Source organism: Jatropha curcas, chromosome 6 (genome assembly GCF_041381405.1).
Source record: "Jatropha curcas cultivar XTBG-Jc1 chromosome 6, XTBG_Jcur_1.0, whole genome shotgun sequence".
Taxonomy (NCBI): Eukaryota; Viridiplantae; Streptophyta; class Magnoliopsida; order Malpighiales; family Euphorbiaceae; genus Jatropha; species Jatropha curcas.
The window spans coordinates 27,546,814-27,573,457 of record NC_143156.1 but is presented as its reverse complement, the minus strand read 5'-3'; the positions used below and the strand labels follow the sequence as shown (position 1 = coordinate 27,573,457).

Below are 26,644 nucleotides of genomic sequence, written 5' to 3'. Positions count from 1 at the left end.
CATATGACATATGGCATAGATTGTTTTAACTGACCTATTTCAAATGAGGAAAATAAAACACCAAGATTTTCCCCCACCGTTTTAAACCCACCTTAATTTATTTTGATCAAACGACAAGTCGATTTGCAATATGCCGATCACACATCAGGCCAAAATAAATATGGCCAATCAGTTTGTTTCCTATAATTGCGCGGTAACTCCTAAACCCTAAACCTAGAAAAGACTGGTTATTCTCTTCCCACAAATCCTTTCATCGTACTGAAAAACACAAATATCTAACATCATCGGCCATGTTTACTCATAATTCAACACAGCATGTACTGAAGAAATGAAACCTAGGTTTTAGATCGCTTCCCCTGAAAAGCTTGAACAAGTGAAAACTGCAATCCTTGATTTACAGTTCATATCATTATCAACTGTTCACAATAGAACTATTAATGGCTTCTCCTCCTTCGGGAAAAGACAATCAAAACTTATTGTTTAAGACTCACAAACCCCACTTTTTCAAGGTAGTTCTTGATAATGCTCTTCGTGATAGGAAGCTTGTAAGTTCCTCTTCTTCTCTATCTTTTTTTTTTTTTTTTTTTTTTTTTTTTTTTTTTTTTTCTTTTCTTTTCTTGTGTTATAATGTCATGGGTATGCTCTATTTCTTTTTTCTTTTGTTTCTATTCATTTGTATAATTTGTTTCCAGTTTCTTTTTTTATTCTTATTTGGATAATTATAGGTTCGAAAAATCTCCATTTTATATAAATGACTTAGAATTTTGATTTTATGGTTATACATAAATGTCAGAAGTAGGCTTTTAAAATTGGTTGCTATAGATTTTACCGAGATATAGAGCAGAATTTTTCTGGGTTTTTTTTTCCCTTTTCTGATTAGTATAATTCTTGTTGTTATTGATAGATATTTGGTTTTATGCTTTTTTATTGTACATATCAGGAAATTCCTAAGGAATTTGTAAGGAAGTATGGAAATGATTTGCCAAGTTCCGTAGTCCTTAATGTCCCTACCGGTGCAAAATGGAAAGTAGAGCTGTTCAAATGTGATGGTGAGATTTGGTTCAGAAATGGGTGGCAAGAATTTGCTGAGTATTACTCTTTAGCCCATAGTTACTTTATAGTTTTTGAATATGATCAACACAGCAATTGCCATTTCAATGTGCTCATACTTGACAAGAGTGCCACAGAGATTGACTATCCGGTTAACTACAATGGAGATGATGAGGAGATTAATAATCTTGAGAAAGCTGAAAATGGCAGTCCTCATAAGAAGACGAAGATAGAGAAACCCACAACAAAATTTGAACGTATGGGATTTGTAGAATTCATACTGAATTTTTATGCATGTGAAAAGATTGTTTTTATGTCTAAACTAAAGTGTTTAATTTCTGCAGCAAAGAGAGGCGATGCTGAGAAGCCTAGAAAAAGAAAGAAGTTCAAAAAGGCGGTTTTGAAGGCACAAAAATTGGCACATGATGAGAAAGAGGTTTTGCTTCAGAAAGCAAGAATGGTTTTCTATTCTAAAAATCCATTTTTCATGGTTGCAATGCAGTCTTCATATGTTCATAAAGGAGAGAGATTGGTAAATGTTAATTCTTTGAAATTTCAAAGATTAGTAGATTATGATTAATTCATTACAATTTTTCATGTTTTCAACTTTGCCTTTTAACTCTTTCTATTAATTATTTGTTTTCCCATTCTTCCTCCTTTTTGAACACTTGTTCAGCATATTTCATCAAGCTTTGCCAAGAGGCATTTGAATGAGAAGCATGGTGATGGTACCCTCAAAGTTATGGATGGGAGGACGTGGTCTATTCGTTACCATGTGGAAACAAGTAGAGGAAGACCAAGAGTACTGGTTTATAGCGGTTGGAACAAATTCTCCCGAGAAAATCATTTGGAAGTTGGTGATGTTTGTGTCTTTGAACTGACTAATCCCGCAGCAACTACGATGAATGTTACCATTCTGCGCTATTCTAAAAATGCCAATAGCAACCCATCACTTGGTCAGTTTTGTTCTATCCAAGTGTTAATTTTATTTTCATCTTATCGAGAGATGAATTGCAATAGAACTTACTCGATTTTGTGCAGGTAACAAGAAGTTGAAACACGAAGAAGAGACTTCCAACTGCCAGCAATTTAATAGATGGGCTTCCTTCCAAAATGATAGCTCAAGATATCCATTCTTTAAAGTGGTTATCCAGCCATGCAATTTACGTAGTCCCTTGGTAAGGCTCTTTGAACAACATTCATGATGACAGATTTCAAGAAAACAAGCAAATTTAAGAACAAAAAATTTATATGGGAGGCTTTTCAAGAAAAAACTTGGAGCTTTTTGGCCCATTAGTACTTGAGTTTGCAGTATTTATGGAGGATTTGTGTTTCTTTGTGCAGAATATACCAATGAAGTTTGTTATAGAACACACAAAGCAAACCACAGAGGATGTGATTTTACAGATTGAAAACAGACGGTGGCCTGTCAAACTACTCAGCTACCCAAGTCAAAGTAAGTTGTCTGCTGGATGGATTTCATTTGCTAAGGAAAATTCTATCCGAGTGGGAAATGTTTGTATCTTTGAATTGATCAATAGCGAAAGCACGTTGTTTAAAGTCTCCATTGTTAGAAAATAGAAATGTTAATTAACCTCTTGTATGTTCAAGATTTTTCTAATGTAGCAGATTTTTCTGAATTCGAGCTTGTTATTTAAGATTGCAAGTCGTTTTTAGATCGACACAACAACATTTCGGTTGCTTGGATTTACAGACAAACAAATTCAGAGGCTCATTCTCTTGGTAGAGTCTCCTATAAATATGCTTGTTTTAAGATTTGGAATGTAATCCCTGAACATTTATATGATTTCTACTCATCTGGTTAATGCATTATCATTTACCTCTCAAATAAGTTGCAATCAGGGATTTTTTTTTTTTAAAATTTTTTTGGAAGGTTGCATTTTAAATTTTTTTCATTATCAAAATTTGCAAATCTGGAATCAGATTTCGAAATTAGTTTCCCAATTCATTATACCGAAATTAATTTTAGGTATGATGAATGAATACTCCATCAAATGTTCATATAAAAATAAATAAATGACTTTCTTGGTATTGGTAAATAGCCTTAGTGGACACCTAAAAAGGGAATGGAAGGATTAATTTTGAACTTTTTGTGTCTATTTAAATACAAAATTAATTTTATAATATGATTAAATAATTTTTCAAGTCAATTGTAAAATTTTATATTAGTGAAAAATTAAATGGATGAATTCAAAAGGATTAAATGGTCAATTTAATGTTTTATTCAAAAAATAAAAAAGGTAAAAGAAGAGAGAAGGTGAGTTATAATGGTATTTATTTAAGATTGATATAACTTCATATAAGTGAGGGCATTTTCATCTTTTTTTTATCCATTTAATGGAAAATCTTTTAGTTATTTTTCACAGAAAAACCCATTTTTTTAATAAAAAAAAACATATATTATTTCATTTTTAAAAAGGATATTATGAATAATTGATTAGGTCAAATCTCACAAATTAAATAATAATTTATACTTAAAAAATTAAAAAATAAAAATAAAATATTAAAATCATAAATCGTATTGGTTATTGATTATTTTTCTGTTATTTTGTAGCAGTAAGTACTTCATACTTAATGGCCATCTCTCTTTTTCTGTCTTCTCAAGCATAGCAAAAGCTGTTTCTGCTTTTGGGCAGTTGCACTAATCAGGAAACTGCTTTTAGGAATCCTTTTTGTTTTGACTAAATCCATGTTGTTGGAAATGGCAGATAGAGCAGAGTATATGTACTTCACTTTTATCATAGTTGATTTCTCATTTTTCTTTTCATACCTAATTTCATTTTCCTTTTACACCAGAGTTTTCTATCCGTTGTGTCGAATCCTTAAGCTATTGGAGATTCCCTAAAAATGACATATAAAACTGTGTTTCTTCGTACCAGAGTTTAATAATGTCTGAAGTCTTGATTCAATATAAGTACTGAAACATGCCTTAATTGTCACTGAATCGTACTGTTCATCCTATCACAGTTCACACTATCTCCTCAAGTTTCAAAATTTTTTATTTCTTTATGGAGTTTTTATCTTTCTACCAGAAAATGGTTTTATAAACCTGTGAAGTGATGGCTCATATGTCATAGTAGAACCCTCTTTAGGATTAGGATGGCTTCTTCTTCTTCTTCTCGCAAGATAGGCCATACCTTTGAGCCAACGAAACCCCATTTTTTCAAGGTAGTTCTTGGTCATGCTATTCGTGATAAGAAGATTGTAAGTCCTCTCTCTTCTTCTCTTCTTTTTTTTTTTTTTTTTTTTGCCATTTTTTCAATATAGTTCTTCATTCTTTTCATCAATGGCTCTGTATTTTTTTTAATTGTTTGTTGCTTCCTTTCGATAATTGAGTTCCTCTAAGATATATAGCATAAAATTTCTGGGTTTTTAATCCTTTTTTTTCTGATTTGCATGAAAATTTTAGATCTACATTTTACATAAATGGCTTTAATTTTTTATTTTATGTTTATATGTTTGTAACTTGATTTATGCTTTTATGTATATATATCAGGATATTCCTATGAGATTTGCGAAAAAATATGGAAACTACTTGCCAAGTTCTGTAGTCCTTAAGGTTCCTAGTGGTGCAAAATGGCAAGTACAGCTGATCAAGAGTGATGGTGTGATTTGGTTAGGATATGGGTGGCAAGATTTTTCCGATTATTATGCCTTAACACTTGGCTCATTTCTTATTTTTGAATATGATAAGAAAAATTGCTATTTCAATGTTATCATATTCGACAGAAGTGCTTCAGAAATTGACTATCCATATATAGTCAATGGTGACAATGAGAGGATTAATAATCTTGAAGAAGCTCAAAATGATTTCTCTGGTCAAAACTTGGAAGATTTCTTGCCCAACCGGAAAGTAAAAGAGGAATCACCAGAGAGGATTAATAATCTCGACAGAAGTGCTTCAGAAATTGACTATCCATATATAGTCAATGGTAACAATGAGAGGATTAATAATCTTGAAGAAGCTCAAAATGATTTCTCTGGTCAAAACTTGGAAGATTTCTTGCCCAACCGGAAAGTAAAAGAGGAATCACCAGAGAATCCCACAAGACCAAAGACTTGTAAAAAGAGGAAATTAGAGAATCCCACTAGAAAATTTGAAGGTGTGTATTCTATTTTGTGGGTTTGAAAGAAAAATCTCAGTTTCTGTTTTTTCATGGTTGTTTTTGTTTTTAACCTAAGGGTTTAATTCTGCAGCAGAGAAAGGCCATGGATGCTATTCTGGTAAAAACCAACTGTTGACAAAAATTGAAAAGGCTATTGTGCTTCATAGAGCAAGAACTGCTTTCAAATCTGAAAATCCATTTTTCATGGTTGCCATGAACCCTTCATATGTTCAAGCAGGGCGTAAAGTGGTTAGCTTTAATTCACTTGAAATTTCAGATGTGTTAATAACATTTCGAGTTTTCAACTCATCTTTTTGGCTTTTTAATAATTGTTTTCCCCCATTTCTTTTCTTCATTTTAAATGCTGTTGCAGCATATCTCAGCAAAGTTTGCTAGAAAATACTTGAAAGAGGGTGGTGATGCAACTGTAAATGATATGGATGGGAGGACTTGGTGTATCAATTACCAAAGAAGAGAGAATGGAACTTCAGGTGGCCTATTCTCTGGTGGGTGGATAAAATTCTCACGCGATAATCATTTAGAAGTGGGTGATGTCTGTGTGTTTGAACTGGTTAATCCAGCAACCGATAAATTTAAAGTTGTCATTTTTCGATACAACAAAGACCCAAGTAGCAGCTATCCATCACCTGGTCAGTTTTCCTTCTTGAATGTTTAAATCCAATGGTTAACTTGAACATGGTTCAGAAAACAGAACTTACTTTGGTTTTAGTTTGATATAATTCAGGTAAGAAAAGAAAATTGAAACATAAAGAAAAAGAGAGTGCAAACAGATGCAAAAAAAGCAAAGGGCCTTCCATTGAAGGTGAAAACAGATGTACCTCAAGAAATCCATTATTTATAAAGGTGATTCAGTCATGCCATTTGATAAGGTCTCCCTTGGTAAGGTCCTTTGAACAAAGTTCACACTAGTTTAGCAGAACAATATATGCAAGAGTTCTAGCCATGGATGATTCTGAGTTTCGGAAACGTTTCCACGTGTCTGTTTCCTTATATAAATTACCATTTTTCGTGTAAAATTATATTTTAAATATTATTTCTCCGTATCTTTTCCAGGTTTCTTCATTTCCATGTCCGTTCAACATAAACAAAATGCATCACAAATTTGTATTTGTTTTGTGCAGCATGTTCCGCTAGAGTTTATGGAAGCACATACTAAGCAAATGAAAGAGAATGTGACATTGCAGGTGAAAAACAAAAGCTGGGCTGTGAAATTGCTCAGCCATGCAGATAGAGGTTTTTTCTCTGCTGGTTGGTTTACATTTGCAAGGGAAAATTGTCTACAAGCTGGAGATGTTTGCACCTTTGAGTTGATTGACAGTAGAACTATGGTGTTCAAAGTCCACATTTCTAGAAATTTTTAACTAATCTGTTCTTCACATTGCAATCTTTTTTTTTTCTTTGGAGGGTTGTTTTTTGTAATGTTGTGCTGCTTAAGACACAATTGTAATTACTAAAGGAAACTAATGACTCATTGCTGTCACTCTGTATTTTAACTGCATATTTTGTATTAAGAGCCCATTGCATTTTATTTTAATTAACTATTTAATTACATTAGGTTATAACAAAGTCATTTAAAGTAAACATAAATTATAGTTGCTTGAAATGAATTATTTAACTTCTTATTTTATATGCCATAATTTAGAATTTAATTTAATTGAATTTTTTAAAATTTGTTGATGTGGTCATAGATGATCAACATCTTCTCTTAGCTTTGGGATATATATAGGAGAAACTAGCATGATTTATTATTTTTAATTCGTATTAATAATTATTTTATATTTTAATATATTAAGAAGTATTAATTAAATTCCAGAACTTTTCATTAAGAATTAAAATGTTACTATTATAAAAATTTATTATATTTAAAATTGTATATGTTTTATGATAACATTTACAACATGCTTAAAAAAATTAATCATTCACTTCGTCTTCTATTTATATATTAAATAGGTGATGGAGTAATATTTTAATTTTAATTAGGTTCAAATCGTCATAATTACGGTTTTAATATGTTTATATATTAAATATGACCATACAATTTATTTGATGATTTAGGTTACTAAGTCGTTCATTAAGTTACATTATTCTTGTGTTTTTATTTAATATTTAAAATCAATATAATGATTTGCTGAAGTTATTATAAAGTATAATTAAATTATTTAATTTAAAAAAAATTATAAATTTGAAGTCCAAAATTTATCTATTTTTCTATTTTAATGTTTCAATAATATTTTCCTTTTTTATCAATTAAGGGTTCGAATTAAAAAATATTTTACAATTAAATGTGTTTCACCGAAATTTCTTGCCACAATAGTCGAACCAAAGTTTGTGGATATTTAGGTAATTCAATCAATTAAACGTTGCGGCGGGCAGTAATAATATCAAGATTCTTTTTGGATTTCTTAGTTGAAAGGTGTGGTTACTGATTTAACGGATGCTTCAAGAACTCAAAACTGGACTCTATATCTGTTAAGACATTGGTTTGGTTATGATAACTTCGTCTGTTCAAATTCTAAACAGCTAACATCGAAATAAAAGCTGCTATCTTTATCATATATCTTTACCCATCTTGTACAAGAAACAACCAAGAAGAAATTTGTTCAAGATGAAGGATTCTTGCCCTGGGAAAGGTAGTGAACGCTTGATGTTTAAAGCAGATAACCCCCAATTTTTCAAGATAATTCTTGATGATAATAATAGAAAGCTTGTAAGTTTTTCTTTTCTTTTTATATGTTTTTATGTTATCTTATAGTTTCATATCTTGTGTTGCTATGTTTTCGTAAAATTAAGAATTAGATGGATTCCTACATGGACAACATAAATTTATTCGCAAGATTTGATCTCTTGAAGATTTTTTTTTTTTTTTTTTTTTTTTTGGGATAAATTTTCTTGCAAAGATTGCTGAACTTCAAGATTCTGTCTATTAGGCTATTCCAAGAAAGTTTATTAGAAGCTATGGAAATTACCTTTCAAGTCCAGCAGTCTTGAAGGTCCCTACTGGTGCGAAATGGAGAGTAGGGCTAAACAAATGTAGTGGTGAGATTTGGTTTGATAATGGGTGGCAAGAATTTGTGAAATATTATTCTTTAGCCCATGGATCTTTAGTAGTTTTTGAGTATGATAAGAAAAATTGCCATTTCAATGTAATTATATTTGATAAGAGTGCTTCAGAGATTGACTATCCATATGATGTTTCTAATGGAGATACTGAGGAGCCTAATAATCTTGAAAAAGAATTTCCAAAGCCAAAGACTGAAGAAGAAACTGAAACTGATGTCTCTGTTGAAATCTTGGATGGTTTTTCACTGTCCCGAAAAAGAAAAGTGAAATCACCATTGCCATGCTCTCAGCCTCCTAAGAAGATGAAGCCAGAAAAACCCTCAAGAAATAGTGAAGGTAATACGTGAAATTTGGCCTAACAAAACAATATATATCACCTTTTTTTTTTTATTCACTTCTTACAAAACTACAGGACTTGATTTTGCAGCTAAAAAGGTAAATGGAGGCTTGTTTAGTGAGAAACAAAGGTTAGATGGGGTTGTGGTGAGAAGACAACCGTTGACAGCTAAAGAAAAGGCGACTGCACATCATAGAGCAAACACTAATTTTAAATCTGAAAATCCTTTCTTCATTATTGCAATGCAGCCATCATATGTTCATTATGGAGCTAAGTTGGTAAACATTCAATAAAAAATTTATTGTTCTAGACTATTAGAAACGATGTTTCATGTTCTAATCTAACTCTTTGGTTTATTAATTTTTGCATAGGCTATACCCGCAAACTTTGTCAGGAATTATTTCAAGCAGAAGCGTGGCAAAGCTGCTCTGAGTACTTTAGATGGTAAAAGTTGGTCTGTTGAGTATTACTACTGTGTGTCCAATGGAAAAGCAACAGCTAGACTAGGTAATGGTTGGAGGGAATTCAGTGAAGAAAATAACCTGGAAGTTGGTGATATTTGTGTCTTTGAACTGATTATTCGCACTAAAATCACATTCAAAGTTGTTATTTTGCGAGATAGCAAAAGATCAAGTAGCAGCCCATCGCTTGGTGAGTTACTTTACCTTTTGTTTGGTATAGATGTACTTGTACGTACTTTGATAGAATTTTGTTTAATCATGTTGAATTCAGTAAATTCAGTTCAAGAGAGTGAAAAATGAAATTTTATTTTTCATTCCAAACCTGAAAACTCGAAATTTCAAATGAATTTCACAAATTTAATGGAATTTATCTATACCAAACAAAGCCATAATTTTCTATTTAGTCCAATGTGGCTATGGAAACAGAATGTTTACTCTGTTCTGAATTGTTGTCATGCAGGAAACAGCAAGAAATTGAAACAAGAAAAGAATTTAAGTTGCAGACAGTTTATTCCAAGAAATTCTTGTTCAGAGTCGCCTGGAGCTACTGAAGCTGCCAAGAATTTCACTTCACTGAATCCATTCTTTAAAGTGCTCATGAAACCATGCTATCTTCGAAGTACCACGGTGGTAAGCTTTTGTATAGACACTAAATTTGCAAGCTTTTGTATTAATCTTGCAGAACTGTTTTAGGAAATTGATTTATATAGGTGGTGATGAACTTTAATAATACTTTATCATTTGCAGAATGTACCCTTAACAGTTGTCGCTAAATGTACAAAGCAAAGGGTAGAATATGTGACATTACAAGTTGAAAACAGAAGGTGGCCTGTGAAATTAGTCAGAGATAGATCACATGGCAGAAGACAGAAGATGTCTGGGGGATGGATTTCATTTGCAAGGGAAAATTCTCTACAAGAGGGAGATGTTTGTTGCTTTGAGTTGATTAATTCTGAAACTATGTTGCTTAAAGTCTCCATTTTCAGAAATGTTTGATGAGCTTGTTTACCATTTTGGGAGATTCTTGTAGTGCTATTACAGGTTCGGAGTTTTGTATTATGTAGAGAACTTGTGACTTCTTTTTCCATTCTTAGATTTGCCTGCCAGGGTTGTGACCAATTTTTGGTGATCATTTGAAATAAAATATACTAATAATTACAAAAATAAATTCTTATTTTGGTGATCATTTGAAAATTCTAGCCGAAAATCTATCAAAATTTTATGAATATTGGTCTAATTGAAATAAAATACAAATTGAATGTGTTTTATGGTAACAATGCAGCTTTTTTGGAAAATATAATTTTTAAATAAATAAAATTACACATTAGTTTTTTTTCGCAAAAAATCTTTATGTTAAAATAAATAAATAAGTCGAGAGTTCTAATTAACATAGAGCAAAACTCATAAGTTGAACACCGCAATATTTTTTTTTTACTCCCCTACTTAAAATCCTCATGATCGATTGAATCACGACCAATTAGAAATTCAAGGACAAGTTGATCAAAGCCGCTGCCGCCACCGCCACCGTCACCGCGCCGCTGCTAAACGCAAGCTTTAACCTTTACGGTAATGGCAGACTGCCAGCCGCAATAGCCTGCATGCTCTTTTAACCTTCCCAAGTAGTAAAATCGGTTACGTAATAATACAAAAAGGTATTTTGCTCAATTCTTATATAAATTAATTTGGTAAAAGGTGGTTTTATTGTTCATCGATGGCTTCTGGCTCCGACAGAGACAACGAACGCTCTTTCTTTAGGCCAATTACGCCTCACTTTTTCAAGATTATTCTTGATGATACCATTCGTGATGGGAAACTCGTAAGATTTTTTTTCCCCTTTTCACTCTCCCTAATTGTTACTACATTAGTATTATGCTACAGTAATTAATTACAATTAACTTGTGGTAGAAAATTAAGAGATATTTAATTGTGATCATAATATAAAGTTTTTTTTAATTAAAATTTTTATTGTTTAATTTTTACTCATTAATTATTTGACCTAAGTAACAACTATTGTTAAACAATTAATACCAAGGCATATCTAGTGTTGGTGCATGACCTGACAACTGAATTTAAGAAACATGATTAGGGTAATTGTTTTTTGGTTAATCAGGTTGGAATTAGGATGCTAAAGACAACTTTAGGTTAATATATATTTTTTTATATACTATATTAGGTGTCCGGTTTTACGTTTACGGTAAACTCTACTCTACTAATCCCCCTTTGCCCTTATAGGCAGAGGGACTGTAAGTTGCAGATGATCAAACTCATGACCTAATTCACGTGATCAAGTCTGCAAGTATCTGCCCATTCGGTTACTTTAGTTTGATATTTTTGGTTGATGGGTAAATAAACATTCACATAAACAGATTGTCTCTCTTACTGGCAAAAATTCCATCAATGTGTCGTGCATTATATATGTGTTTTTGTTTTTATTATTATTTTGCATTATATATATATATATATATATATATATATATATATATATATATGTGTGTGCATTATATATGTGTTTTTGTTTATATGTGCATTATATATGTGTTTTTGTTTTTATTATTATTTTGCATTATATATATATATATATATATATATATATATATATATATATATATATATATATATATATATATATCTAAGAAATGTTTTATATAGCAGATAATTCCAAGGAAGTTTTTGAGAGAGTATGGAAATAATCTACCAAATAAAGTAGTCCTTAAGGTCCCAAGTGGAGCAACATGGCAAATAGAGTTGATGAAATGTGATGGTGAAATTTGCTTACAAAAGGGTTGGCAAGAATTTGTGGAATACTACTCTATAGCTTGTGGTCACTTGCTTGTTTTTGAATATGAGAAAACTTGTCATAGTTTCTATGTACTCATATTTGATAAGAGTGCTTCAGAGATTGACTATCCATTTAGCTTTACCAATGGTGATAATGAACTTAAAGACCCAGAGATCGGAAAAACTGAAGAGGAATCACCATTACCATTCCTTCATATTTCTAAGAAGGTGAAGTTGGAGAATTCTGAAGAACAATCTGAAGGTATCACACAAAATTTTCTTTCTTGAATTTTTTCATATAATTTTGTAGCTTATTAATTAATTGTTTTGTTTCTTAGTATTTGCAGAAAAGAAATGCCATGAAAGCAAGTCTAGTGAAAACCAAAAGGAGAATGTTGTGCCTCCAAAGATACAATCATTAACAGCTAAAGGAAAAGCCAGTGCTCTTCGTAGAGCTAAGACTAAGTTTAAATCTAGAAATCCTTTTTTCATGGTCGCAATGCAGCCATCATATGTTCGTGGTAGATCTAAAATTGTAAGCATTCGTATCATCAAATTTTGCAACTCCACTAATTAGGCTCTGATTAAGATTTAAACTTGCAATCTTATAGTTCTGGAGATAACTTCATTATTATAGAGACTATATATAGTGTTCATACATAACATGCTAGATTTATGCATAACCTTATTGGATTTTAAAAATCATTTATTTTATTGTTTGTGCAGACAATATCAGCAACGTTTGCTAGGAAATATTTCGAGAAAATGCAAGGAAAGGTCATCTTGGAAGACGGGAATGGAAGAGTTTGGTCTGCTAGGCACGTAAGAAGAGGAAAAAAAGCAAGCATTGATAATGGTTGGAGGAAGTTCTCAGAAGACAATGAATTGGAAGTTGGTGATGTTTGTGTCTTTGAATTGGTTAATGCTGCTAAAACTAAATTGAAAGTTACCATTTTTAGACATAACAAAGATACAGATAGAAAAACACCAGTTGGTGATGTTGGGTACGTTACAAAAGGTATGAATGTTTGCAAATTTGAGCCCATTACGTATAAAAATTAAATGGGTGACTAAAAGTGTCTCTATTTTATTTTTGTCTTTTTTTTACAAGTTTCAGATTAGTCTTATCAGAATTTTTTTGTCTTTTTTCACAAGTTTGAGATTAATCTTATCGTAGAATTTGTGATTGCTCTTTCTCGTAAATATGTTTTTAGCTAAATGAAACCCTAACTTTATAGAGATGTCTAAACTCAAACTTAGAAGTGTATAGCTAGTTTGTGATTATAATTTTTGTTTTATGTCAACTAGTTTGACTTCTTTCTCTATTCTTGATTGTTTGTTAATGGGGTTTAAGGTGAAAAATATCAACTCTTGGTGTAGTTAAAGATAATTTATGTATTTTTGTTTTCAAGTAATCATTAAAAAAAAATTATGAAGATAATTTATCTTAAAAATTAATTATTGGCTAAATAGTAAAGTTCTATTATAACATGTGTATTTAATAGTAAAATGATGTTAAGAGGAATTTATTTGTTTAATTATCATATAAAATTTTTGCTGCAAAAATATCATTAAACGTTCATAATTCATCATCCAAACAAAATAAAAATTAATTAAATTAATAGTCTATTGAATCAATGTAAATGTATTACACTCGTTTAAATTTAGAGTACTCTCTATTATGAGAATTTTATATGAATATTATCTTGAATTATTAATAAAAAAAGGTTGTTTTCTAATTTAAAAAAATAAAAAAAAGATTACCATATGTACAAAATTAAAGTTGTATACGGAATCAAAATGGATTATTTATTAATAAAGTTTGATTTTGAACCAATGAGCGATGGCGTTGCTTAATAGGTTTAATACCAAGGACAAAAGACTCAATGGAATGAGGCACCTCCTCAAACCATATGGAATCATCAAGAGATCTAAAAGCTAGTCTAAAGAGCTCATGTGCTACTCTGTTATTAACTCCACTAACATGAACACATTTGAAATTAGCATAGAAGCTAACCATGGAATCAATATTCAATAAATGAGTCCCAAACTCAGAGTTAGAGAATAGCTTAGAGGTAATATGACGAACCAAAATGACAGAATCGTACTCCAGGATATGCCCGGCATTCGTAGATCATTCCTCCTTCGCTTTTTCTTTTGCTAAAGATGAGTCAGTTCAGAGGACCCTGAACAAGAAGAGGCAAAGATGCCGAGGAAAAACTCATCTCCAGCAATTTAGAAAGCCCAAAATTCGCTGCCTCAGCTTCAGCCTCTTCAAGGGAAAGGACCAGACCACAGAATGGAGTACCAGCACCCATGACCTCACCTTGCTCATTTCAAACTACAAAGCCAAATCCACAGCCCTGGGGGTCCTCACCGACGCATCCACATTCAGTTTCACCCAGCCCCTAGGCGGAAGATGTCAGCGCTGCTCCGTCCCTACCACACTACCCAATTCCTGTGAAGCATTTGCTTGTTGGAAATCAACTAAGCAAGTGAGAGCCATTTGAGTTATCTCGTCCCCTCCTAATCGCTTCTGCTGAAACTTCACCAGGTTACGAGAGTGCCATATAGCCCAGGCCAGCATTGAAAAGAGCTCGACCTGCTTTGCTTGAAAATTGTGCAGAACAACTTCAAACCATTCCATAAAGCTCAGGACCTGATACTCAGTAGTAATTAATCGTGAAGGTGAAAGTTTCCAAACTTGTTGGGTGACACATTCCTTCAAAATATGGAAAATCGTCACACACCAAATTAATAAGCGCATCGTTTTTGCGCAAGAGCATCAGCGACTGGGAGGTGGAGGTGGTTTTTGCAGGCTTTTGAATAAAAAAAAAAAAGGCTAAAAATATAAATTTATCTTTGAACGTTATAGTTGTTTTTTGTTTGAAAGGATGAATTTTGTTGTTTTCACATAATAGTACTTAAATTTTTATTGAATCTATTAAACATTTTAATTTATAAATTAATTCTTATTAATCATTCAATTGATAAAATCATTTTATTAAATACTTTAATTTATAAAATTAAATATATATTAAATAATTGAAAATGTAAAAATTATTGTTTAATTCGCAATAGTTTTAATATTAAATTAGTATTTAACCATACTGCAAAAATGCTTATGATATTATCATAATTTTTAATTTTTAGAATATAAAAAGTTCTTCTTTAAGGTTAAGGTAACAAAAAATTAAGTAATAAAGTTCTTATGTGAATTTATTTATTTGGTAAAAAAGAAATAATATCATTTGGAGTATTTATTTTTGACACACCTAATTAATTGTGCAATTTAAACTTTTAAACTTAATTAATTTAGTACAGAGCCGATTATTTGTTATTATCAATTATCAAAATAGTAATTTCCTTTGAAAAAAACATTATCAGATTCGTAATTTAGCAAAGTTGTTTGACAATTAAAAAAGAAAAAATTCCTTTTCAAAAAACAAAAAGGCAATGCGTTATCAAAAACCTCGTTTTGATGTAGGTTTTTTCAAACAAAGCTGATTTCCCTATTTTGGCTCTCGCCCTGTATTCAAAAATTGATTCTGACGTCACGACTTTGTGGCTTATCCGATCTGTTGACTGTGATTCCTAGATTGAAGTTTATTATTCCTCTTGCCTCAAGCTCGCGTTGAAGACGAGCAGTATGGTTTCTCTCTCTCTCTCTCTCTCTCTCTCTCTCTCTAATATAAGTTATTTTCGGCATTTTGTTTAGAATTTTTTTTTCCATGAATTCGATATTATATGGAGATTTTGCTGTTTAGGGAATAGTAAATTGCTAGATGAGTGAGATTTCAGTTTCTTCCATGTGTGCTCACTTTTCAAGAATTCAAGTAGAGATTTTTTTTATTTTTTTATAAATTGTGGTTGAATTAAAAAAAATTTACGTATGTTATATATTCTATTGGTTTTCTACCAGTCCTTTTCAAGGTATGGTAATGCTATATATGTGTAATATCAAGATGCCAATTTGACCGTGGTATATTTCCTCCGCCCACAAATATAAGTAGTTTAAGGGCGTTGAACGGTGATTAAAGAAGTAATTAATCCTTTAAATTATAATAAAATATTTCTTAATTTGACTAAATTATCCTTTAGAGATGTACAGATATTCAATACAAGTAAAGGTAAAATTGGAAAAACTTTATTAATTATTCTTTTAATATTCTCAAAACAACTCATGTTTGTGGACAAAATAACTACCTTAAAATGACTTATTTTTCTGGATAGAGGGAGTGTCATATAGCTCCTAAGTCATGACAATATGCTGGAACATTCAATATTTTAGGTTTTTTATAGTCAAAGAAGGGCAGTGATAGAATCTGCAGGAGCAATTTCATTCATGAAAATCCATAACCATAAATGAAGATCAAGAATATTAATGAACTATTGGAAATTAGATTCCTTAAGTGAGGTGATAGAGCTTTTAGTGGAAATTCAAGTTTATTAGTATCCAAAAAGATTGCATTAGGAAATGTAATCATCTTCCATGCTTGATGATGATAAATGATATGATGAAGAATCCTCTAAATGAGAATTTTGTTACTATTTTTGCGTGGAACTTAGTGTTATCTATATATTCTGCAGATATTGTACTTTAGTTTGGTTGTGTTTTAATTGATTTTGCTAACTGTAATTTTTTCATTTAGATATTTGTTTCATTGTGTTGTATGGATTTAGGTTGAATTTTATGGTCTTCTTATGTTTTTTTTTTTTTTTGTTTTAAAAGGGTATTTGTATGGGTTGCGGTAGTATATGGTTGATGATAATTGGGTTTGGAACTGGTTTGCGTAATGCAAGGGTAATTATAAATGGATTTTGTGATGGGTTTGGATATCTTATATATAAATGCGTTTGGAAACAGGTAGGGCGCTCTTAGAAGGTACCCGACCTGTTGCTTCAGGAGCTATAGTAAACACATGCCTACCTGATTGCCATGAAATAAACGAAAATGTTGTGCTCAATGCTCAAGAGGGATCTGTAGTCAACGGAGAGCTGGTAATGTTCAATAATGGCTTCTTCCCATGATAGAGACACAGGACGCTCGATGTTTAAAGTTAATAAGCCTCATTTTTTCAAGATAATTCTTGACGATACTATTCGTGATGGGAAACTCGTAAGTTTTGTTTTTTTTTTATTTTTCTTTTTAATTTGTTATATGTTACTCCAACGCCTTTATTGCACATATTTCTAGTTAAGTAATTGAAGTTTGATTCAAGTTCGTGAAGTCATGACCCTTTCCTGCTACAATTATTTGGCACAGCAGAAATGGCTGTGTTTATATGGTTAAACTTGAAGGGAAAAAATGATGTATCATTTTTGAAAGAGAAAATTAAAGCTTTGTAATCAATTTCTCAAAATTTTATTAAATTAATTGTTTCGATATTTAGTAGGAATGAAAATGTTCAATTAAATCCTTATAATCAATTCCTCAAAATTTTATTAAATTAATTGTTTTCATATTAGGTAGGTATGAAAATGTTCACTCTTGTCCACATGTGTATTCATTTAAATTTAATTAGCATATATTGTCTTTAGTAGTTGTAAAAGTTTAGAATATTAAGAGGTCCCAAGTTCGAATAATGAACCAAAAAAGAAAATAGCAGATAGATGTAGACTCTGTCTGGGTTATTTTTATTTCGGACAATTTCTTGTTAGGAGGACTCACTCAAAAATTTTTTACACCAGGGCTTTCCGAGGAAGTTTGTGAAAGAGTATGGAAATAGTCTATCTAGTCCACTAGTTTTTAAGGTGCCTAGTGGAGCAACATGGCAAATAGAGATGGTCAATTGTGATGGTACGATTTGTTTACAAAAGGGTTGGCAAGAATTTGTTGAGTACTACTCTATAGCTTATGGGTACTTTCTAGTTTTTGAATATGAAAAGACTTGTCATTTCAATATATTCATATGTGATAAGAGCGCTTTAGAAATTGACTATCCATTTAGTGTTACTGATGGTGATCATGACAAGGAAAATAATCTTGAGAAAGAACTTCAAAAGTCAAAGGTTGCAAAATCAAAAGATGATGCTTTTACTGATAATAAGGAAAACAGTATCGAGAAAGAACTTAAAGAACCAAAAGTTGAGAAAAGCAAAACTGATGACTCTGTTGAAGTCTTGGATGTAGAGGAATCACCTAATCCATTTTATCGGCCTTCTAAGAAGATGAAGTTAGAGAATTCCGCTCTACAATTTGAAGGTAAAACAAATTTATACTTTGCGTAGTATTTCCTTTCCTGAGGGTATGCAAAAAGGGCATTGAAAATATAAGGGCTTGAAATATATAATTTTGTTGATTGTTTACTTGTTTGTTTCTTAATATTTGCAGCAAAGAAATGCACCAGAAGAATGTCCGGTGAAAAACAAAAAGCTAATGAGGTCTCTGCAAGGACAGAACCTTTGGCAATGAATCGAAAAGTTAATAATGCTCTTCAAAGAGCTAAGGCTGAGTTTAAATCTACAAAACCATATTTCATGGTTGAATTGCGACCATCATATGTTCATAATGGAACTCGTGTTGTAAGCATTCAATTGAAATTTGAAACTCTACTAGATTATGAAAATCACATTTCTTGTTTGATCTTCTAAACTATCTCATATGTTTTTTAATGTTTGTCTAGTCTATAAAAGCATCATTTGCTCGGAAATATTTAAAGACTGGGCGTGGAGATGTTATTCTCAATGATGTGAATGGAAGGGTTTGGTCTGCCAAGTACGCGAAACATGGGAAGCTGGGATCAAAAATTTTTGAAGGTTGGAGGGAATTCTCACAAGATAATGAATTGGAAGTTGGTGATGTTTGTGTCTTTGAACTAATTAATCGCTTTGAAATTACGTTTAAGGTTGTCATTCTCCGAGAAGTAAAAGATGACAATAAGAACTCAATTCTTGGTAAATGTAAATCTGTGCTTTTTGATTAATTTTAACTTCTATTGGTCAACATTCTTCAGAAATATAGAACTGACTCTGCTTTTACTTTATATAATGCAGGTAAGAGCAAAGTGAGACACGAGAAAGAAATTATCTCGAAAAATCCATCCTTCAAAACTATTATTCGACCAGGCCATCTAGACCAACGCTGTGTGGTAGGGCCTTGAATAACTTTCGAGAAATGATATTTCAGGGGGGAAAAAAAAAAAGAATGAACTCTGCTAAGTAGCATTAGAACTAAGTGTACTTGTAATGTGCAAATGAAATGATATAATGTAATTATTTGTTAATCTTGCACGCAATTTTGTTAGATTCAGGCCATAAATCGAATCGAGAATCTATAATTCAAATGCGCATTCACTGGCTAGTTAATTTCAATTATATTGTCTTCAGTGTTGACAAGAAATTAGATAAAGTAGGATTTCTAATGGTTTTCAAATTTCTTCCTTGTCCAGTATGTACCTGTTGAGTTTATGGCAGAATGCAGGCAGCGAAAATTCACAGGGAATCTAACGTTAGAGGTGGAAAACAAACGATGGTTAGTGAAAGTAATCAACTATGATCAGCCTCACTGTCAAGGCAAGTTGTCTGCGGGATGGTGGTTATTTGCGAAGGAAAATTATCTACAGGAGGGAAATGTTTGCATATTTGAGCTGATTGACGGTGAAACTATGCTGATAAAGGTCAAGATTGTTAGACATGTACATTAACCATTCATGTTGCTGTTTTAAGTGCAGAAAGGAAAGGAGGAATCTTTCTGTCTTTTGTAGTTTTGGATGGTTTAGCAGAGATAATTTTATAATTGTGAATATTAATGAAGTTACAATTTGATTTTCACTGATGTAATATAATGAGACTTGCACCTCTTTTTTTCTTTTTTTTTTTTTTCTTTTTCTGAAGTGGTACAAGCCAATATTCATAATTTCTGTTTTTTGCATGTAACCAAAACCAGAAAGTGGCAATGCATTTCCAACAGTTGATCAATAATGCCTTCTGACATTTTTCCACAATTGTCGGTGACCATGATAACCAACGTAGGCAAGTCCTTTTAACATTTAACATGGAAGTTGTTACATGATATACTATTAAGTACAATTAGAAATATATATATATATATATATATATATATATATGGACAAAGGTATATTTTTATTATTAACTACTCCCTCTGACCATTTTTAAGTGTAACGTTAAATTTTCTTTTTTTTTCCTATTTTGTTTGTCATTTTAGAAAACTTATCTTCTTTTTCAACTTTATGCTTTTCACTATTATGAAAGCATTAAGATATATTTACAGAACTGAGGATGGAGGAAATATTTGAATAGCTTTGCTATTTTTGAGACTTGTCAGATTATGTAGGAATAATTAATGAGGAATAGATAGATGCAGATTATTGCTCTGTACAACAAATTGCAGCAGAACCAAAGCTGTGGCTATTGAGTTAACCAAAACTCTAATAATTATTGACTTAATTATGCCTTTTCATTATGCAAGTTCATATCATGATCCAATAAAAGCCAGCGAACCAACAGTCAGTACTCATATAAACTCTTTATCAAGTAAATATAACTCTTCATCAATGGCTTCTTTGCCGAAAAGAGAGGATGTAAATTTGATGCTTGAAGCAGACAAACCCCATTTTTTCAAGATAATTCTTCAAGATTCCATTCGTGGTGGGAAGCTTGTAAGTGTTCTTTTTTTTTTTTTTTTTTTTCTTTTTTTGTCTATCTTTACGTACCAACACTCTTTCGACATGTTTGGTTCTTTCGAATAATTCTTCATCAATGATTTAATTTGCTGCTGGTTTAATTAATTCCTTGCAAATTTTTTATTTTGGATATTTTTCTTGATTTTATTTACATGTATTATCAGGGCATTCCTAAGAAATTTGCAATCAAGTATGGAGATAAATTGCCGAGTTCTATATTCCTTAAGGTGCCTACTGGTGCAAAATGGAGAGTTGAGCTAATCAAATGTGATGGTGAGGTTTGGTTCAAAAATGGGTGGCAAGAATTCGTGGAATACTACTCTTTAGCTCATGGATCTTTCTTGGTTTTTCAATATGATAAGAAAAATTGCCATTTCAATGTGATTATATTTGACAAGAGTGCTTCAGAGATTGACTATCCATACAATAATCTTGAGAAAGAATTTCAAGAGCCTAAGAGTGCAGAAGAAACTCAAACTGATGTATCTGCTGAAATCTTTGATGGCTTTTCAACTTCCCGGAAAGCAAGACAGAAATCTCCATTGCCTTTCTCTCAGCCTCATAAGAAGATGAAAGTTGACAATTCCACAAGAAATGATAAAGGTATATATATGTAATTTTTCCCTAACAACATATATATATATATATATATATATATATATATATATATATATATATATTTTGCTTCTTACAAAAATTAGAGCACTTGATTTTGCAGCTACAGAGGGAAATGAGGAACAAAGATTAGATGGGGTTATGGTGAGAAAACAATCATTGACAGCTGAAGAAAAGGCGAATTCACTTCAGAGAGCAAATATAAATTTTAAATCAGAAAATCCTTTCTTCATTATTGCAATGCAGCCATCATATGTTCATCCTGGAAAGAAACTGGTAAACATTCAGTAAACATTTTACTGTATTAGACTATTATTTTATCTAACTTTTTGGCTTTTTATTTTTTCCGTAGGCTATACCAAATGCCTTTAGCAGGAAATATTTCAAACAGAAGCGTGGTGCGGCTGCCCTGAGTACTTTTGAGGGTAAAACTTGGTCTGCGGAGTTCTACTACATAGTGCACAAGGGAAGAACATCAGCTAAACTGCTTAATGGTTGGAAGAAATTTGCACAAGAAAATCACTTGGAAGTTGGTGATGTTTGTGCCTTTGAACTCATTAATCAAACCAAAATTACATTCAAAATTACTATTTTTAGACATGATCAAGGTGAACTCAAATTTAATCAATCTGTTGCTGCAGATAAATTATTCAGAAAGAAAAAAGAATTAACTCTGCAGAACTTTTCCAGGAAACAAGAAGCAACCGGTCGGTGAAAAAAGTAATAGCAGGGAGAAGTTTATCCAAGAGTACCCTTCATGTTCAAATCTTTGTGTTGCTATTAAAGCTGCTAAAGAGTTCACATCAATTCATCCATTCTTCAAAGCTGTAATTACAGCAAGCCATCTAGGACGGGCCAATGTGGTAAGAGTCTAGCGTTATTATTATACTGCATATAGTGACTCTTATCTCCCTCAAAGATCTACAATGTACCGAAAGAAAATTACCAATTAATGCAAATTGATTACTCATTTTCAATATATTTCACGTTAAAAACCATTAAAAATACATTTAAGACTTGGTGAACGTTGATGGTGCTCAAGATTTTGCTTTTTGCAGCATGTACCGCACGATTTCTTAAGCGAGATGCAACAAAGCAAAGAGAAAGCAAAATTGCAGGTGGGAAATAGACGGTGGGATGTGAAGTTGAATCTCTATGCAAATAAAATGAAACACAGAGGCGTGTTATCTGCTGGATGGTGTCAATTTGCGAGAGAGAATTCTGTGCAAGTGGGAGATGTTTGTGTGTTTGAGCTGATTGACAATCAAGCTGTGGTTATGAAGGTCTCCATTTTTAGGAATGTCCAGTAATTATTTCTGGTTTTGTGGTAACATTTCTGTCTTGAACAGGGGACGTGGTTATTTTATTTTGACATGTTCTTTTTTATTGTTTTTATTTTTTATTTATTATAAGCTTGGATGGTTTTTAATATCAAAAAATTGATTTTGTAATTATATATATTAACTAAATGCGGCATTTTTAAACCGGACCAAAATATAATTTCAAATCAAGGTACAACTTTTGAATATCTATTAAATGATTACCGAAAGTTAAAGGTTATTGGATTCAAACCTTAACCAAATTTATCATCATTATTAAATTCATATTTAGTAATATCTAATTAATTTTTCAACTTAATTAATCGTTAAAATTTTAATTCAAAGATGAAATAGATAAAAATAGTAGGATATAATAATTGAAATTTAGTAAAAATTGGAAAAAAAAAGTACTTGAAAATTGCAGATTTTGCAGACATGTTTTGGTAATTGTCTTGATGAAGAAAGAAAACTAAAATTTGAATTCAAATATCAAATAAATTAAAATTAATATGATAATTCAAATTTTTACAAATTAAACAAAGTTACTTGGAACTCCAAAATTTTTGTTATTATGGTAATAATATCTGGTGGAAGTAATGTTTATTAATGAACGATTTGGAAAGTAATTATGATAAGTTGGTAACTAGCGTATTTTTAACTATATACTAAAAAGAAAGATAAAGTATGAACTATTTTTTAAAATATTTACATTAGTTTGTTTCGTAAAAGGAATCACGGACTCCATTTAGACAAGTATAATCAAAAATTTTTTGTATGGAAAGCATATTAGGTGCACAATAGGAAGTATATTAATTAGATATTTATGTGCCTGTTCAAAAAAAAAAAACTATATGACATTCATAACTTTTATAAAAATATTACTTTGTTTTTATTAATATTTTTGTATAATTAATGCGCTACATATTATGTATATTCTCAAAATATTATAAGTAAAAGCTTTATTGTTTATATAATTATATTAAAATGAATTAGTATATTAATTAATATGTAAAATTAAAAATCATTATATTTTTTTATTTTTAACGTTAAGACTCTTAATTGAGTTTAAATATTAGATCTTTTATTGTCACAATAAAATATTAATACTTTTAATATTAAATTACTAAAATAAAATAAAATTTCTATTTATTAGTAGTCTATTCAAGTAAGGTACTTCAATTTTAAGGAATGATATTTTTTTTTCCAACCAATAAAATTAAAATTATTTTTAACTAATAAAATTAAAATACAAAAAGTAATCTGTGTATTCCTAAATTAACTAAGAATAATAATTCAATTTACATTTTTAGATATCTTATAAATAGATAGTTATGTAGATAGATGGATGGACGGATAGATTATAGACAGATAGGAGCCAACAAAATATTACTAGGAATGAATAACTATTTAATTTTAGAAGGTAATATTATTAATTTTAATATTAACAAAATTTTAATGGAAATAAAGGAAAAATAAGAAATTATACTTTGCTCAAAATAAAAAAAGGGGTAATTTTGTCAATTTCTCGCAATAAAAAATTTTCTCTTTTGTAATTACATTGAAGATTATACAAATACTACATTGTTGTAATAATTAACTACTTGATAGAGGCAAATTATTGCTCTGTGACTAATTTGCAGCAGAACCAAAGCAACAGAACCAAATTATTTTACTCTTCAACAATGGCTTCTTTGCAGAAAAGAGACAACATAAGCTTGATGTTTGAAGCAGACAAACCCCATTTTTTCAAGATAATTCTGGAAGATTCGGTTCGTGATGGGAAGCTTGTAAGTGTTTTTTTTTTTTTTTTTTTTTTTTTATCTGTTCTTCTTACGTACTAATAGTTCCGTATCTCTTGGAGACATGTTTGGTTGCTTGAAAATGGTGCGTATTTTTTTTTTTTTTAAATGAACTTTTTTAATAATATAATAAGTTTCTTGAGTATATTAATGCTTGAATCACTTCATTTCAATATATTTGAGTTATTAAAATATAACAATATTAGATTTCTCATTAACCAAACAGAAAAATCTGTTCCTTTTTCAAGAATTGCAAGTTAATTCCTAATTCTAAAATTTACAGTAACAGGGTAACTTGATTTGTCGGTTTGATCTCTAGCAAACGCTTTTTTTTTTTTTTTTAATTTCTTGATTGTATTTATATGTACCAGAGCATTCCTAAGAAATTTGCAAGGAAGTATGGAGATAATTTGCCAAGTTCTACAGTTCTTGAGGTGCCTAGTGGTAAAAAATGGAGTATAGAGCTAATCAAATCTGATGATGAGATTTGGTTTAAAAATGGATGGCAAGAATTTGCGGATTTCTACGCTTTAGCCACTGGGTACATGCTAGTGTTTCAATATGATAAGAAAAATTCCCATTTCAATGTCATTATACTTGACAAGAGTGCTTCAGAGATTGACTATCCATACAATAATCCTGAGAAAGAACTTCAAGTGCCAAAGAGTGAAGAAGAAACTCACATTGATGTCTCTGCCGAAATATTGTATGACCTTTCAACATCTCAAAAAACAAGAAAGAAATCTCCATTGTCTTTCTCTCAGCCTAGTAAGAAGATGAAAGTTCATCATTCCACAAGCAATGATAAAGGTACTACATATATATGTGTGTGATTTTTGCCTTACAAAATAATGCAGATCCCTGTTTGGGTTTTTTTGCTTTTTATATAACTAGAGGACTTGATTTGCAGCTGAAAAGAGAAATGCAGGCTTGTTTATTGGGCCACAAAGGGAAGATGGGGTTATGGCGAGAAAACAGCCTCTGAGAGCTGAAGAAAAGGCTAATGTACTTCAGAAAGCAAAAATCAATTTTAAATCTGAAAACCCTTACTTCATTGTTGCAGTGCAGCCAACATATCTTGGAAATAGATTGGTACACGTTAATTTTACATTATTAGACTGTTAAAATCATATTTCGTGTTTTAATATAACTTCTAATTTTTTGCCTAGGCTGTACCATCAACCTTTGCCAAGAAATATTTCAAACAGGAGCGCGGAGTGGCCACCCTGAGCACTTCGGATGGTAAAAATTGGTCTGCCGAGTACTGCAATCTTGCGTGGAATGGAATACCATTAGCTAGACTATGCAATGGTTGGAGGAAATTTGTAAAAGAAAATCACCTGGAAGTTGGTGATGTTTGTGCCTTTGAACTGATTAATCGCGACAATATTGAATTGAAAGTTACTGTTACGAGACATGTTGAAGAAGGTGAATCCAAACTTAATCAATCTGTTACTGCAAATAAATGATTCAGAAAACAGAACTAACTCTGCAGAAATTTTGCAGGTAACAAGGAGCAATCGGTGGGTGAGAATAGTACTAGCAGGGAGAATACTCAAGAATCTCCAGCTTCAGATTCCCCCATTACTGTTGAAGCTATTACAGAGTTCTCCTCTCCTTATCCATTCTTCAAACTGGTCATTTCGGCAAGCGTCCTAGGGCGTTCCAATGCGGTAAGAATCTAGTGTTAGTTCTATATAAATCTATATAAATCTATATCTATCTATATAAATAAATATTTGAAGTGATGACTTAACTTGGTATTGTTTTGCATTTTTAATTTAATTAATCTTTTTTTATTTATTATTATGCATATGTATTATGTTAAATAATTGCTATTGATGTTAAATAAAACCTTGAGTAATTTTATTAATGACATCAAAATCAATAGTGAGGAATTGAAAAGGCAATTTACAATCTAGGAATTTTTATAGTTTTCCCTTTTCAATATAAAAGTTTTGTTGTTTAAAATCCTCATGCTCTATTTTAAAGGTTTTTCCTTTTCAATATAAAGGTTTAAAATCCTCATGATTTCCTTTCTTCCTATCATGTGTTTTAATTTTTAATTTAAATTATAAGATTTCAAATGTAGAACCCATTGCATTAAAAATACAATAAATGTTGTTGTATTTAAAATTCTAAAATTCATGTGACATGCCATTCAAATATAAAAAAAAAAAAAAAATTTCATAAATTTAGAATGAGACACAAATTAGATTTCCTCTTTCATCATTCAATCAAATGATCCAAGGGGATTATTTAAATGATAAAAAAAAAAAAAAACACTTGAGATCCTTCGTTAAATTTTTTTGTCAGAAGCAATCATATCAGGCTCACGACTAGTTGGACTAGTGTTACTTAAAATGTGGCTTATCCCCTCCTACCATGTTTCTGAAACGTCGTACCCCAATGTGATATATAAATATATATAC

General features: G+C 31.1%; 4 protein-coding genes across 4 annotated transcripts; all 4 read left to right on the top strand.

The window, feature by feature from the left end:
• The first annotated feature begins 221 nt into the window (after positions 1-221).
• Positions 222-10,182, top strand: LOC105649476 (uncharacterized). Its single transcript, XM_037637261.2, has 18 exons — positions 222-545; positions 941-1,307; positions 1,395-1,582; positions 1,727-2,006; positions 2,092-2,228; positions 2,395-2,619; positions 4,135-4,275; positions 4,568-5,174; positions 5,269-5,426; positions 5,551-5,827; positions 5,923-6,077; positions 6,320-6,553; positions 7,723-7,905; positions 8,126-8,594; positions 8,671-8,873; positions 8,967-9,246; positions 9,517-9,686; positions 9,804-10,182. The coding sequence occupies exons 1-18, from the start codon at positions 438-440 to the stop codon at positions 10,050-10,052; spliced, it is 4,431 nt and encodes a 1,476-aa protein (XP_037493189.2). The 5' UTR covers positions 222-437; the 3' UTR covers positions 10,053-10,182.
• Positions 10,183-10,498: 316 nt separating this feature from the next.
• On the top strand, positions 10,499-12,905 carry LOC110010985 (B3 domain-containing transcription factor VRN1). Its single transcript, XM_037637281.2, has 4 exons — positions 10,499-10,872; positions 11,709-12,096; positions 12,173-12,369; positions 12,561-12,905. Exons 1-4 carry the CDS (start codon positions 10,768-10,770, stop codon positions 12,894-12,896), a joined length of 1,026 nt encoding a protein of 341 aa, XP_037493209.1. The 5' UTR covers positions 10,499-10,767; the 3' UTR covers positions 12,897-12,905.
• Positions 12,906-16,432: 3,527 nt separating this feature from the next.
• LOC105649486 (B3 domain-containing transcription factor VRN1) lies at positions 16,433-19,607 on the top strand. The gene is made up of 6 exons (XM_020684342.2): positions 16,433-16,953; positions 17,526-18,039; positions 18,169-18,359; positions 18,461-18,731; positions 18,831-18,925; positions 19,226-19,607. Exons 1-6 carry the CDS (start codon positions 16,849-16,851, stop codon positions 19,478-19,480), a joined length of 1,431 nt encoding a protein of 476 aa, XP_020540001.1. The 5' UTR covers positions 16,433-16,848; the 3' UTR covers positions 19,481-19,607.
• A 743-nt stretch (positions 19,608-20,350) lies between these two features.
• On the top strand, positions 20,351-25,967 carry LOC105649492 (putative B3 domain-containing protein Os03g0621600). Its single transcript, XM_089723272.1, has 11 exons — positions 20,351-20,455; positions 20,644-21,082; positions 21,183-21,370; positions 21,447-21,702; positions 21,785-21,957; positions 22,153-22,400; positions 23,978-24,200; positions 24,584-25,022; positions 25,123-25,304; positions 25,382-25,640; positions 25,719-25,967. Exons 1-11 carry the CDS (start codon positions 20,351-20,353, stop codon positions 25,895-25,897), a joined length of 2,691 nt encoding a protein of 896 aa, XP_089579398.1. The 3' UTR covers positions 25,898-25,967.
• The last annotated feature ends 677 nt before the right edge of the window (positions 25,968-26,644 follow it).

What these genes read in the sequence shown, in the direction of transcription:
- LOC105649476 (XM_037637261.2), top strand. Translation starts at nt 438, where the DNA reads ATGGCTTCTCCTCCTTCGGGAAAAGACAATCAAAACTTATTGTTTAAG. An exon ending in TTCATTATGGAGCTAAGTTG is followed by an intron (nt 8,874 to 8,966) that starts GTAAACATTCAA and finishes ATTTTTGCATAG; the next exon opens with GCTATACCCGCAAACTTTGT. An exon ending in ATCTTCGAAGTACCACGGTG is followed by an intron (nt 9,687 to 9,803) that starts GTAAGCTTTTGT and finishes TATCATTTGCAG; the next exon opens with AATGTACCCTTAACAGTTGT.
- LOC110010985 (XM_037637281.2), top strand. Translation starts at nt 10,768, where the DNA reads ATGGCTTCTGGCTCCGACAGAGACAACGAACGCTCTTTCTTTAGGCCA. An exon ending in CCATTCGTGATGGGAAACTC is followed by an intron (nt 10,873 to 11,708) that starts GTAAGATTTTTT and finishes TTTATATAGCAG; the next exon opens with ATAATTCCAAGGAAGTTTTT. An exon ending in TTCGTGGTAGATCTAAAATT is followed by an intron (nt 12,370 to 12,560) that starts GTAAGCATTCGT and finishes TTGTTTGTGCAG; the next exon opens with ACAATATCAGCAACGTTTGC.
- LOC105649486 (XM_020684342.2), top strand. Translation starts at nt 16,849, where the DNA reads ATGGCTTCTTCCCATGATAGAGACACAGGACGCTCGATGTTTAAAGTT. An exon ending in CTATTCGTGATGGGAAACTC is followed by an intron (nt 16,954 to 17,525) that starts GTAAGTTTTGTT and finishes TTTTTACACCAG; the next exon opens with GGCTTTCCGAGGAAGTTTGT. An exon ending in TTCCGCTCTACAATTTGAAG is followed by an intron (nt 18,040 to 18,168) that starts GTAAAACAAATT and finishes TAATATTTGCAG; the next exon opens with CAAAGAAATGCACCAGAAGA.
- LOC105649492 (XM_089723272.1), top strand. Translation starts at nt 20,351, where the DNA reads ATGGCTTCTTTGCCGAAAAGAGAGGATGTAAATTTGATGCTTGAAGCA. An exon ending in TTCATCCTGGAAAGAAACTG is followed by an intron (nt 21,371 to 21,446) that starts GTAAACATTCAG and finishes TTTTTTCCGTAG; the next exon opens with GCTATACCAAATGCCTTTAG. An exon ending in TATTTTTAGACATGATCAAG is followed by an intron (nt 21,703 to 21,784) that starts GTGAACTCAAAT and finishes GAACTTTTCCAG; the next exon opens with GAAACAAGAAGCAACCGGTC.